Below are 12,877 nucleotides of genomic sequence, written 5' to 3'. Positions count from 1 at the left end.
CGATTCCCGGTGTGGGAACACAGCAATAAGGTTCCCCCAGCATTGTATGGAGTGGACCAGGAGTGGAGCGATTTAAAAAGTGGTTTTGGAGCAGAGAGGAGAGCGGGTGCGGAAAAGTAAGATGGCGGCGGGTGGAGACCAGGCAGCGTGGGCGCAATGGTCGCGGGAGCAGCAGGAGTTCCTGAAAAGCTGCTTTGCGGAGCTGAAAGCAGAAATGCTGGCCCCAATGAAGGCGTCGGTAGAAAAGCTGGTGGAGAACCAGAAGGCTCAAGGGGTGGCGATTCGAGAGGTGCAGCAGAAAGCCTCTGAAAATGAGATTCTGGGCCTGGCGGTGAAAGTGGAGGCGTTGCACAAGAAGTGGCAGGAAAAGTTTGAGGACCTGGAGAATAGGTCGAGGAGGAAGAATCTCCGGATTCTGGGTCTCCCTGAAGGGGTGGAGCAGTCCGACGTTGGGGCATATGTAGCCACAATGCTGAACACGTTAATGGGCACGGGAGCCTTCCCGCGGGGGGTGGGGGAACTGGGTTGCTGCTGTACTGACCGAAGGGGAGCTGGAGGTAAAAGGGAGAGTCCAGGCGGGGGTTCGCCACCTGGGGGACTGGAGTGTGCAGGAGACGTGGGCACATGGCTGGCCTAAGAAAGGGGATGGCTAGTCGACAGGGGGGATGGGGGCGCAAGTAGCCCCCTGATCCGGCTGATAACATGGAATGTGAGGGGCCTAAATGGGCCGGTCAAGAGGGCCCGGGTGTTCACGCACTTAAAGGGACTGAAGGTAGACGTTGTTATGCTTCAGGAGACGCACTTGAAGGTGGCAGATCAGATCAGGCTGAGAAAGGGATGGGTAGGGCAGGTCTTTCATTCAGGGCTGGATGGGAAGAACAGAGGGGTTGCAATACTGGTGGGGGAGGGGGTGTCGTTCGAGGCGTTGAATATTGTGGCGGATAATGGGGGTCGATACGTGATGGTGAGTGGTAGGTTGCAGGGGACCCGGGTGATACTGGTGAATGTGTATGCCCCGAATTGGGACAATGAAGGGTTTATGAAGCGCATGTTGAGTCGGATCCCGGACCTGGAAGCGGGGAGCGTGATAATGGGGGGGGGGGGACACTTTAATACGGTACTGGACCCAGCATTGGACCGATCCAGGTCAAGGACGGGTAAGAGGCCAGCTGCGGCCAAGGTGCTAAGGGGTTTTATGGACCAGATGGGGGGAGTGAATCCGTGGAGGTTTGCCAGGCCGGTGGCCAGAGAGTTCTCTTTTTTCTCCCATGTACATAAGGCCTATTCACGGATAGATTTCTTTGTGATGAGTAGGGCGCTGATCCCAAGAGTGGAGGGAACGGAATATTCGGCTATAGCAATTTTGGACCACGCCCTGCACTTGGTGGAGTTGGGGTTGGGGGAGGAGAGGGACCAGCGCCCGCTGTGGCGCCTGGATGTGGGACTGTTGGCGGATGAGGAGGTTTGTGGGCGGGTCCGGGGGTGCATTTAGAGATACATAGAGGCCAATGATAACGGGGAGGTGCGGGTGGGTGTGTTTTGGGAGGCTCTGAAGGCGGTGGTTAGGGGAGAGCTAATTTCAATTAGGGATCACAGGGAGAAGAGGGAGAGGATGGAGAGGTAGAGGTTGGTGGGGGAGATAGTAAGGGTGGATAGGAGCTATGCAGAGGCCCCCGAAGAGGGGCTGCTGAGGAGCGACGGAACCTCCAAACGGAATTTGATTTATTGACCACGGGGAAGGCAGAGGCTCAGTGGCGGAAAATGCAGGGGGCAGTATATGAGTATGGGGAGAAGGCGAGTCGGATGCTGGCGCATCAGCTACGTAAGAGGGAGGCGGCGAGGGAGATTGGAGGAATCAGGGATAGGGCGGGGAATACGGTGCGGAGTGCGGTTAAAATAAATGAGGTATTTAAGAATTTCTATGGGGACCTGTACAAGTCAGAGCCCCCAGAGGGGGGAGAGGGGATGTGGCGGTTCTAAGATCAACTGAGGTTCCCGAGGGTGGAGGAAGAGCAGGTGGCTGGCCTGGGGGCCCCGATGGGGCTGGAGGAGCTGGTTAATGGATTGGGGAGCATGCAGGTGGGCAAGGCCCCGGGACCAGATGGGTTCCCGGTTGAATTTTATAGGAAGTACGTGGATCTGTTGGGCCCTTTGCTGGTGAAAAAACCTTCAATGAGGCAAGGGAGGAAGGGACTCTGCCCCCGACAATGTCTCGGGCGCTGATCTCGCTGATTCTCAAGCGGGACAAGGATCCACTGCAGTGCGGTTCACATAGGCTGATCTCGCTCCTTAACGTAGATGCCAAGTTGCTGCCGAAGGTCCTCACTACGAGGATTGTGTCCCGGAGTGGTACATGAGGACCAGGCGGGGTTCCTGAAGGGCAGGCAGTTAAACGCGAATGTGCGGAGGCCCCTGAACGTGATTATGATGCCCTCGGTGGGAGGGGAAGCGGAGGTGGTGGCGGCTATGGACGCGGAGAAGGCCTTTGATCGGGTGGAGTGGGAGTACCAATGGGATGTGCTTAGCAGGTTTGGGTTCAGGGAAGGGTTCATAGGGTGGGTCAGGTTGTTATACAGGGCCCCGGTGGCGACCGTGTCTATGAACCGGTGGAGATCGGAATTTTTCAGATTGTACCGGGGGGACGAGACAGGGGCGTCCCCTGTCCCCTTTGCTGTTCGCGCTGGCAATTGAGCAGCTGGGCATGGCATTAAGGGAGTCTAGGAACTGGAGGGGGTTGGTCCGTGGAGGGGAGGAGCACCGGGTGTCGTTGTATGCTGATGACCTGTTGTTATATATTGCAGATGCAGTGGAGGGGATGGCAGAGGTCATGCGAATGCTTAGAGAGTTTGGGGACTTCTCGGGCTACAAGCTCAACGTGAGGAAGAGTGAGCTCTTTGCAGTGCATGCGGGGGGCCAGGAAAGGGTGCTAGAGGAGCTGCCGTTGAAGAGGGCGGAGAGGAGCTTTCGGTACCTGGGTATCCAGGTAGCTAGGAGCTGGGGGGCCCTTCATAAGCTTAATTTGGCACGGTTGGTGGACCAGATGGAGGCAGACTTTAGGAGATGGGATGTGTTGCCACTTTCCCTGGCGGGTAGGGTGCAGTCGGTCAAGATGGCGGTCCTCCCGAGGTTCTTGTTCGTGTTCCAGTGCCTGCCCATCCTAATCCCCAAGGCTTTTTTCAAGCGGGTAAGCAGGAGTATTATGGGGTTTGTATGGGCGAGCAAGATCCAGAGGGTGAGGAGGGTGTTTCTGGAGCACAGTCGGGACAGGGGCTGGTTGGCACTGCTGGGGCTGTGTGGTTATTATCGGTCAGCTAATGTGACGATAATTCATAAATGGGTAATGGAGGGAGAGGGGGCGGCGTGGAAGAGGCGAGAGGCGGCGTCTTGTGTGGGTACTAGCTTGGGGGCGCTGGTGACGGCACCGTTGCCGCTACCGCCGACGAGGTATACCACGAGCCCAGTGGTGGCGGCGACATTGAAGATCTGGGGGCAGTGGAGGCGACATATGGGTGAAGTGAGGGCCTCAATTTGGTCCCCGATACGGGATAATCATTGGTTTGTGCCGGGCAGGATGGATGGGGGGTTCCTAAGTTGGCATCGGGCAGGAATTAAAAGGATGGGGGACCTGTTCATAGATGGGACTTTTGCTAGCCTGGGGGCGCTGGAGGAGAAATTTGGGTTGCCTCCTGGAAACGCTTTTAGATGTATGCAAGTGAGGGTGTTTGTGAGACGCAGGTGAGGGAATTTCCGCTATTTCCAGCACGAAGGATTCAGGACAGGGTGATTTCGGGTGTATGGGTTGGAGAAGGCAAGGTCTCGGCGATTTATCAGGAGCTGCAGGAAGCGGAGGTGCCTCGCTGGAGGAGTTGAAGGGCAAGTGGGAGGAGGAGCTCAGGGAGGAGCTGGATGAGGGTCTGTGGGCTGATGCCCTGGGCAGGGTTAATTCCTCCTCCTCATGCGCCAGGCTCAGTCAAATACAGTTCAAAGTAGTACATAGGGCGCATATGACAGGGGCGAGGATGAGTAGGTTTTTTGGGGTGGAGGACAGATGTGTGAGATGTTCGGGGAGCCCAGCGAATCATGCCCATATGTTCTGGACTTGCCCGGCGCTGGAGGGGTTCTGGAGGGGCTTTGCGAGGGCTATGTCCAAAACACCCGGGTCAAGCCGAGCTGGGGGGTGGCACTATATGGGGTATCGGACGAGCCGGGAGTGCAGGAGCCGAAAGAGGCCGGAGTTCTGGCCTTTGCGTCCCTGGTAGCCCGGCGGAGGATCCTACTAATGTGGAGAGATGCAAAGCCCCTGAGCGTGGAAGCTTGGATCAATGACATGGCAGGGTTCATTAAGTTGGAGAGGATAAAGTTTTCCTTGCGGGTGTCTGTGCAGGGGTTCTCCAGGCGGTTGCAACGGTTCCTAGACTTTCTCGCGGAATGCTAGGTGGAGGTCGAAACAGCAGCAACCCGGGGGTGGGGGGGGGGGGTTTGATTTATGTTTTTGTTAAAAGGGGGTGTTTTCCCCACTTTTGTATTTATTGATTAAATGGGGTTAATGTATCCTTGTTTGATTTCCTATGTAAAATTTTGTTTTTCTTTCTGGAGTGTTTGGTTGAAAATTGTTGAAAATTTTGAATAAACATATTTTTAAAAAAAAAATAATAATTACCTCGTTAAGATTGTCCCCAGCTTATTAACATGCCAGGCAGCCAATGGAAAAGCACAGAGATCTCAAAAGCTTATGTGCTGGGGTGGGAACAGAGATAGGGAGGAGTCAGACCATGGAGTTATTTGAAACAAGGCTGAAAATATTTTCAGAAACTCCACACAAGATTCTGGAGTACTCCAAACCATGGTTAAAACAGACAAGCAAATTATATCATGAAGTACACCTACCAGGAAAAGAAAATATTATACAAGTGAAGAGGGCAATCAGTAGAGTGCCACACTGTCTTAACTCAATATTATTACAATTATGCAGCTTTTCCTTGAGGCTTTTTCCTATCTGGTTGATTCCCTGCAACTAAAACATTTTTTTAAAACCCTCTATATTTTGAGCTTCCATCTCACTGAGAAAGCTTCAGTCCAATCCACATCCAGCAACTGGCTCAGAAAACTTTGCTCCCATCTCGACAGCTGTGACAAATTCCAAAACAGCAGCTGAGACAATTCGCAACATTCTAAAACAATCAAATCACAATATTCTCAAAAAAAATCAATTCTCTCATCTCCCAATGTTAACGGATCCTTTAAAAACTCCGGGATCGGTTCCACAACTTTGCCAAAAACTAATCAATTCTTTCTTGAACAATACAGTGTATACCAAGATTTGTTGAAATCTGTCCATTAGTTTTTGGGATCTATTGTTTACAAACAAACTGACTACAAACAAGGGCAAAAACATCATCGCTGCCCACTTTCAATGGGAGAGGTAAAAAGCCCTGAAGGTAGGGTGGCGCGGCGGCGCAGTGGTTAGCACTGCTGCCTCACAGTGCCAAAGACCCGGGTTCGATCCCGGCCTGGGGTCACTGTCCGTGTGGAGTTTGCACATTCTCCCCATGTCTGTGTGGGTCGCACCCCCATAATCCAAAGATGTGCAGGGTAGGTGGATTGGCCACACTAAATTGCCCCTTAATTGGGATTTTAAAAAAAATAGAGTCCTGAAGATTGCTAATTCTTTTAGCACGCATTTGTTTAAGATATTTTGGGTTCAGGGATTATACACAAAAAGTGCACAAATTCTCTCTCATTGTAATTTGGGCCCCGATAACAATGTACAGTACGATGCAAGTAATAACTGTTTCTCCATGTACAAACACAAGACTTTAAGCCATTCAACATTTTCCTTTTCCAAAAGGGCCAACCATTTAAATTCAACCAAGTGCAAACATACCTTATCCATTGTAAGTTGCTTAAAAACAGGATAGTACTTGTGCAGACGCAACTTTTTAAGCCAGTCTAGAATACCAATTTGTTCTGGATTCTGGGGACTTAAGCTTTCAGCCTGTGGCCAAATGACTGATGCAGAGCTTCCACTGACTGAATGCGAGTATGAAGAAGCGGAGACTGATGGTTGCAATGTGTTATAAGAACACTGGATGCTGGCTACACCACATACTGGCCTGCAAAAAAAATCAAAAATTCAATTGGATTTAGCACATAAAACACAAAACAGACAAGCTATCACAATTTTACGGTGGCATTCCTCTTGCAATTGACCAGACAACTAGTGTTTGTAAACAAGGCAGACTGTTCTATCTCTACCTTATCCTAAATATCTTATTACAAGGAGGTTTTAAAAAAAAAAAGAGCTTGGATTAAGCTATAATAAATAAAAATGCATTCTCACACAAATCTAATTAGATGATAACAAAAGCAAAGTCTGTTTTCATGATACTTAGCAATCAACCATGTGTCAATTCAGAATATAAACATTCATTCCATAATCCATTGAACAGTACATTTTGACCCAAATTGTGGCGCCTTTTGAGTGACAACTTTGTTATTGGACATCGGATCCAGCCTTCAACAGAGAATCTGTGGCATGTGTGAGCGGGTGAGCAACAGCCAAATTGAAAACCAATGCAAACATGCAGAATGTAAACCAGGAGGCATAAATTATATTTAAATCATGTCCAGAAAGCAAACTAAAAAGATGGAAAGAAAAATTGGATTGAGAGAGTAAGATAGACGATAGAAAATAAAGGAAGTTCTAAAAATATCCAACACTAATTAAATGTAATGCCTCACATTTGTAAAATTCAATTTACAGTGTAAGAGAGATAATTTGACTAATTATCACATATTCCACCATTATAAATTCACTTATACCAGAATGGGGTAGCTCAATCTTTTACTGCTATATTTAGTGGGTACCTTGTAGGTAGGTACTGCAAACCCATGACCTTACAAGGGCTTCAATGTGGAATTTATTGGTGAGGTACTACGACAATGCAGTCTGTTGAGGAGCAGGGTAACTTGGGACAGTAACTTCCAGATTTTGAATATCTCTTTCAAAGCTCCTCTAAGCCTTCTTTTCTTCAAATAAAAAAAGGCTCAGCTTCTCCAATCTATCTTTATAACTGAATTTCCTTATCCCTGGAACCATTCAGGAGGATCTTTTTTTTTTTTTAAACTTGTGTCTAATAAATTTAGAGTACCAAATTTTTTTTCAATTAAGAGGCAATTTAGTGTGGCCAATCCACCTACCCTGCACATCTTTGGTTTGTGGGGGTGAGACCTACGCAGACACGAGGAGAATGTGCAAACTCCACACGGACAGTGACCCAGGGCCGGGATCGAACCCAGTTCCTCAACGCCATAGGCAGCAGTACTGACCACTGTGTCATCGTGCCGTCCCATTCTGGAGGATCTTTACTGCATTCTCTCATGCCTTCACATCCTTCCTAAAGTGTGGTGTCCAGGATTGAACACAATATTCTAACTGAAAATTACCTCATGACTTCTATAAATTTAACATAATCTCCTTGTTCTTGTACTCTATTCCCCTATTAATAAAGCCTAGGATACTGAATGCTATTTTAGCCATGCTCACAACCTGTTCTGTCACCTTCAATGACATATGCACATTTACACCCAGGTCCTTATGCAATTAATTACATTATTAAATAATTAACCAAATTAATAAAACATAACTACTTAGGAAACAAAAAACATCTAGCAGAAAAATATCTATTTGCTCTCTGAGAAATAAGAGGGTAAAATAATTTTGGAACCATAATTCTTTAACATGAAAATTTTAGGTAGAGCTTCAGATGAGAGTTTAAGAATAATGCCTCAACTTGAAGCCAAACAAAATGACATGGGGGAAATTCATACCACACCCTAGAGCAGGTGATTAAAAAATTTTAAAAGGTCAATCCAACTTCAATCTACCCAATTGCCGTTTTAATTACATCATCAACTTGTGTGTTTATATAGCACTTCTATTGGAATAAAATATCCTGAAGCATTTCATAGGGGCATTACAGAACAAAATTCATATAAGGAGACATAATAATAATAATTATCTTTATTGTCACAAGTAGGCTTACATTTACATTGCAGCAAAGTTACTGTGAAATGCGCCTAGGGCATTTGACCAAACGTTTGATCGAAGAAGTAGTTAATAACAAGTGTTTTAAAGGAGAAAAACAAGATAGAGAGGGGGAGGGGCATTATTAAGATATTTTGAAGCCTCCAATTTAACAACTTCAAATTTTACCACCTGCATAGCGGGTTTCCCAGTGACTGTAAACCTGGTAAATGAAGAAGGGCATGAAGGACCTTATCTATTACCCTTTATTGCATTACTCGAGTTAGGAGGTGCAGAAATGTAGGTCTCCAGTCTACCAAGCCCCAATGATTGTCTAACCCTCACCACGATGTCCAACTCCCATCTCCTATGTTGGATTTACTTCTGCTCCTCCCCCACCAGCCTTCCAAATGGTTTCCCCACCCAACAGCCAGTCAAGCTGGCAGCAGCCAGGAAACGCAATGAAAAAACAATAACAGGCGGGATTCTCCATTGCGGGTCTGCCTCGCTACTGCTGCAAGCAAGGAAGGAGAATTTGGCACTCAGCCAATCTCCATTCACTCTGCAGCGGGAAGGGAGAATCAAAGTCAATATGTCCCACTGTTAAATTCTACAGGACCTGTTGAAAAAGCTGTATTCCTGGCTTATAGGTCACCAGTCCCCCGTTTCTTTCCCATCTCACAGCTATCATGGCATATGGCATATGACTTGTTGCACAAAGTTTAACTTACTATCTCATGCTTAAGAAATTCAAAATTGAAAAAAGAGAAAGGCACAGTTTTAAACGGACTGCACAAATTTCTATGAAAAACATTAAAATCTCACTATGGAATCAAAATCTTCATACCGTTTGCTTTTCCATCCAGAACACAAGCTTCCATGGACATTACATGAATTTCAAAAGGAGGTTGTCGAGTGCTTTTAATTAAAAAAAGTTTCCAAAAGGAGCAAGAACACAAAATGTTACCAATTTTCATTATAAACTAATAGATTTAAAAATAAAATAAATAATGTTTGTTTGGATTTTAAACCTTCAACATAGAATATTAGTTGATGGCATGAGTATGACCACTAGTGACGCCAAAAATGCAGAAATCTGTTCCTTTTGCAGTAGAACCCTCGTTGTTTAAGTATGACTGAGCTATAAATTATTTTCTCACCTTTTGTGGGTGCCCTCAGGGACAATAGGATTCTGATCCAAGATCAGTAGGGATTCCCGCAGAACTGGCAGCTCATATTATTGGTGCTCGGGGTACCTTTGCAGCTGCACCACCTTTGGCCTTTCCCTGGTCATATCAGATGTTTGGGGTAGGTGCGGCATGAAACATATTGATCCAAATGTCAGTGCTTGTCTCCATGGGAGATGGTTGGCTGCAGTGTTTTCCCAAAAGAGGTATGCAATAGAGAAGCTAGTCAGGCTCTTTCTTAGGCTGCTCTTATTAGTTTGCACCAACAATCTTGTTGTCATTTGCTCTGAGAAGGCTCATCATAGAAGATCTGCTTAGGTATTCTGTAATCATCCATGTGGGGACATGGCCTGGCTATTTCAGTTGAATTTCCTGAAAGGGGGGGGGGGGGCAACATGGTGGCGCAGTGGTTAGCACTGCTGCCTCACGGCGCTGAGGTCCCAGATCACTGTCCGTGCGGAGTTTGCACATTCTCCCAGTGTCTGCGTGGGTCTCACCCCCACAACCCAAAATGATGCGGAGGGTAGTTGCATTGGCCACACTAAATTGATTCTTAATCGGAAAAAAGAATTGGGTACATTAAATTTATTTTTTAAAAAGAATTTTCTGAAGGGCGTTCTCCATGTTGTTGAGCCCAGCACAATCAAGGGCCTTGGTTGCTTGTGATTTCCTCCTGCCATCAAATTCTCATGATGGACCTCGGGTGTCTTTAGTGGAAGCATTCCAGGACTTCTATATGATGCCTATGGCAGACCCAGGAGTCTGCACAATACAGGAAGTTGGAAGGACAATGGCCTGGTGGAGTATGACTTTAGTCTTCAGCTCAGTGCCATTCTGCTTCCAGATACAATCATGGAGTTAGCTGTAGGCAGAAACCTGCTTCCTGCATGTGTGCATGGATATCTCTATCAATAGCTACATCTCCACCTGTCAAGGTATAAGAATTTTTCTACAGCCATCTGGTGCCATCAACTGGTGATAGTACTGTGTGCCTGGTGTTGGTGGAAACATAAAAGCTTTAGTCTTAAAGACAATGATTTGGTGACCAAAAAATTTGACATCATTTGAGAATTTGTTTGCTGTACTCTGGATGTCTTCCATGTTGTGTGCAGCTAGACATGTTATTTTCAGTCAGTCGAGAAGTGGCAACGAAAATGGAATCACCCCATTCATCTCTTCCCGTCTGTAAGACTATGAACAGCATATCTAGGTCCTAATGTTGCTCTCTGTACCTGTACACACAAGACTGCGTGGCAAAACTTGGTTCCAACTCCATCTACAGGTTTGCTGACGATACGACCATAGTGGGCTGGATCTCGAATAACGATGAGCCGAATACAGGAGGGAGATAGAGAACCTAGTGGAGTGGTGTAGCGACAACAATCTCTCTCTCAATGCCAGCAAAACTAAAGAGCTGGTAATTGACTTCAGGAAGCAAAGTACTGTACACACCCCTGTCAGCATCAACGGGGCCGAGGTGGAGATGGTTAGCAGTTTCAAATTCCTAGGGGTGCACATCTCCAAAAATCTGTCCTGGTCCACCCACGTCGACGCTACCACCAAGAAAGCACAACAGCGCCTATACTCCCTCAGGAAACTAAGGAAATTCGGCATGTCCACATTGACTCTTACCAACTTTTACAGATGCACCATAGAAAGCATCCTATCGGGCTGCATACAGCCTGGTATGGCAACTGCTTGGCCCAGGACCGCAAGAAACTTCAGAGAGTCGTGAACACCGCCCAGTCCATCACACGAACCTACCTCCCATCCATTGACTCCATCTACACCTCCCGCTGCCTGGGGAAAGCGGGCAGTATAATCAAAGATCCCTCCCACCCGGCTTACTCACTCTTCCAACTTCTTCCATCGGGCAGGAGATACAGAACTCTGAGAACACGCACGAAGGGGCTGTTTAGCACAGGGCTAAATCGCTGGCTTTGAAAGCAGACCAAAGCAAGCCAGCAGCACGGTTTGATTCCCGTAACAGCCTCCCCGAACAGGCGCCGGAATGTGGCGACTAGAGGCTTTTCACAGTAACTTCATTTGAAGCCTACTTGTGACAATAAGCGATTTTCATTTCAGCGATTTTCAACAGACTCAAAAACAGCTTCTTCCCCACTGTCACCAGACTCCTAAATGACCCTCTTATGGAGTGACTTCATTAACACTACACCCTGTATGCTTCATCCGATGCCAGTGCTTATGTAGTTACATTGTATATGTTGTGTTGCCCTATTATGTATTTTCTTTAATTCCCTTTTCTCCTCATGTACTTAATGGTCTGTTGAGCTGCTCGCAGAAAAATACTTTTCACTGTACCTCGGTACACGTGACAATAAACAAATCCAATCCAATTTTGTAGATGTCTTGCTACAAACACCCTATTGGATGTCCCATGATAGCCTTAACACACATTCCAGGAGGGCATCATCTACGAGACTGATGAATAGATGGTTTAATAAGACCCTTGTGAAAATCAATCCTGCAAATGAGAGACGACATATTCCCTGATCGTTTTCAGATACATTTTTGGATCCTTTTCACTTCCAGATGCTGATTATGTTGACGTCCTTGAGATCCTGTGGAACATTTACTGATCAAAGAAACTCTTGAAGACACCTGTAAGTTACACTTCCCAAACTATGTTGGAATGCCGCCTCGGCAAAGGACGTTACCTTGATTGGTTGATTTGGTTGTCTTTTTCACTTCTTCAGTGAAAGAAATATGTTTTGTTTCTTAGGCAACTGCTCAATATGATGCAGTGAATCTGCTGAGATCTGGGAGTCTATTGAGATGCTGAGCACAGAACGAGGTCATTCAGACGATTGAGTTCCTGCTGGCTCTCCGTAGACAAATCCAATAAGTCATATTCCCCTGTTCTATCCCCATAGCCTCCCAAGTCCTCGTCCAATTTCATTTTGGTTTCATTCATCATCTGATACCATCCATCCTTGTGGGCAGCAGGTTTCAGGTCATTGCCATTCGCTGTATAGAAGAGAATTCTACTTCACAATTTCCCTGCATCTCTTGTCTAAAATCTCAAAACTGTGTCCCTTAGTACTTTGTACTATAAAGCCAACGATGTTCCAATCCCTGCTGGTGTTACAACTGGATGGGACGATCAGAGAATGGAGCCCTGGCTCAAAAGACCATGGGCGGGGATTCTCCGACACTCCGTGCTGGAATGGTGCCCGGCACGGGGGTGGAGAATAGCCGTTCACGCCGGAAATCCGGAGCGACGGCGCTTCCACGATTCTCCGCGAACCCGGCAGTCCCACGCGCGGTTAACGCGGCGCCGGTCAGGCGCCGTTGGAACAGGCCCCCACAGCGATTCTCCGCAGTCAATCAGCCGAACTCCCGCCGGCGTGGTTTACATATGGTACCACCCGGCAGGTGCTGGGACCCGCGGCCGCCGTGGCGGTCCTGGTGGGGAGCGGGGGTATCTGACTCCGTGGGGGGCCTCAGCGATTGTCAGGCCCGCGATGGGGGGCCACAGATCGGCGGGCCGTTGCAATCTGGGGGGGGGGGGGGGGGGGGGACTTACCTTACTCCGCGCGGGCCCGCTGTGTGACTCCGCCATGTCTGCGGCACCCACGCCGCCGTGCGCATGCGCAGCCTGGTTAGCAGGGCCCCGCTGTAGCCATCTGGGATGGCCACTTCC

At 47.7% G+C, this 12,877-nt stretch overlaps 1 protein-coding gene across 2 annotated transcripts in view; it reads right to left on the bottom strand.

Moving 5' to 3' along the window:
• The window catches only part of zcchc14 (zinc finger, CCHC domain containing 14), a 240,193-nt gene that overhangs the window by 80,728 nt on the left and 146,588 nt on the right, over positions 1-12,877 (bottom strand). For both annotated transcript variants that reach the window (XM_072518087.1, XM_072518088.1), the window contains exon 8: positions 5,885-6,113. In XM_072518087.1, coding sequence (XP_072374188.1) covers positions 5,885-6,113 — 229 coding nt within the window. The remainder of the gene's footprint in view (positions 1-5,884; positions 6,114-12,877) is intronic.

Source organism: Scyliorhinus torazame, chromosome 10 (assembly GCF_047496885.1).
Source record: "Scyliorhinus torazame isolate Kashiwa2021f chromosome 10, sScyTor2.1, whole genome shotgun sequence".
Taxonomy (NCBI): Eukaryota; Metazoa; Chordata; class Chondrichthyes; order Carcharhiniformes; family Scyliorhinidae; genus Scyliorhinus; species Scyliorhinus torazame.
The sequence above is the reverse complement of the archived record's forward strand: the minus strand, read 5'-3'. Positions and strand labels throughout refer to the sequence as shown.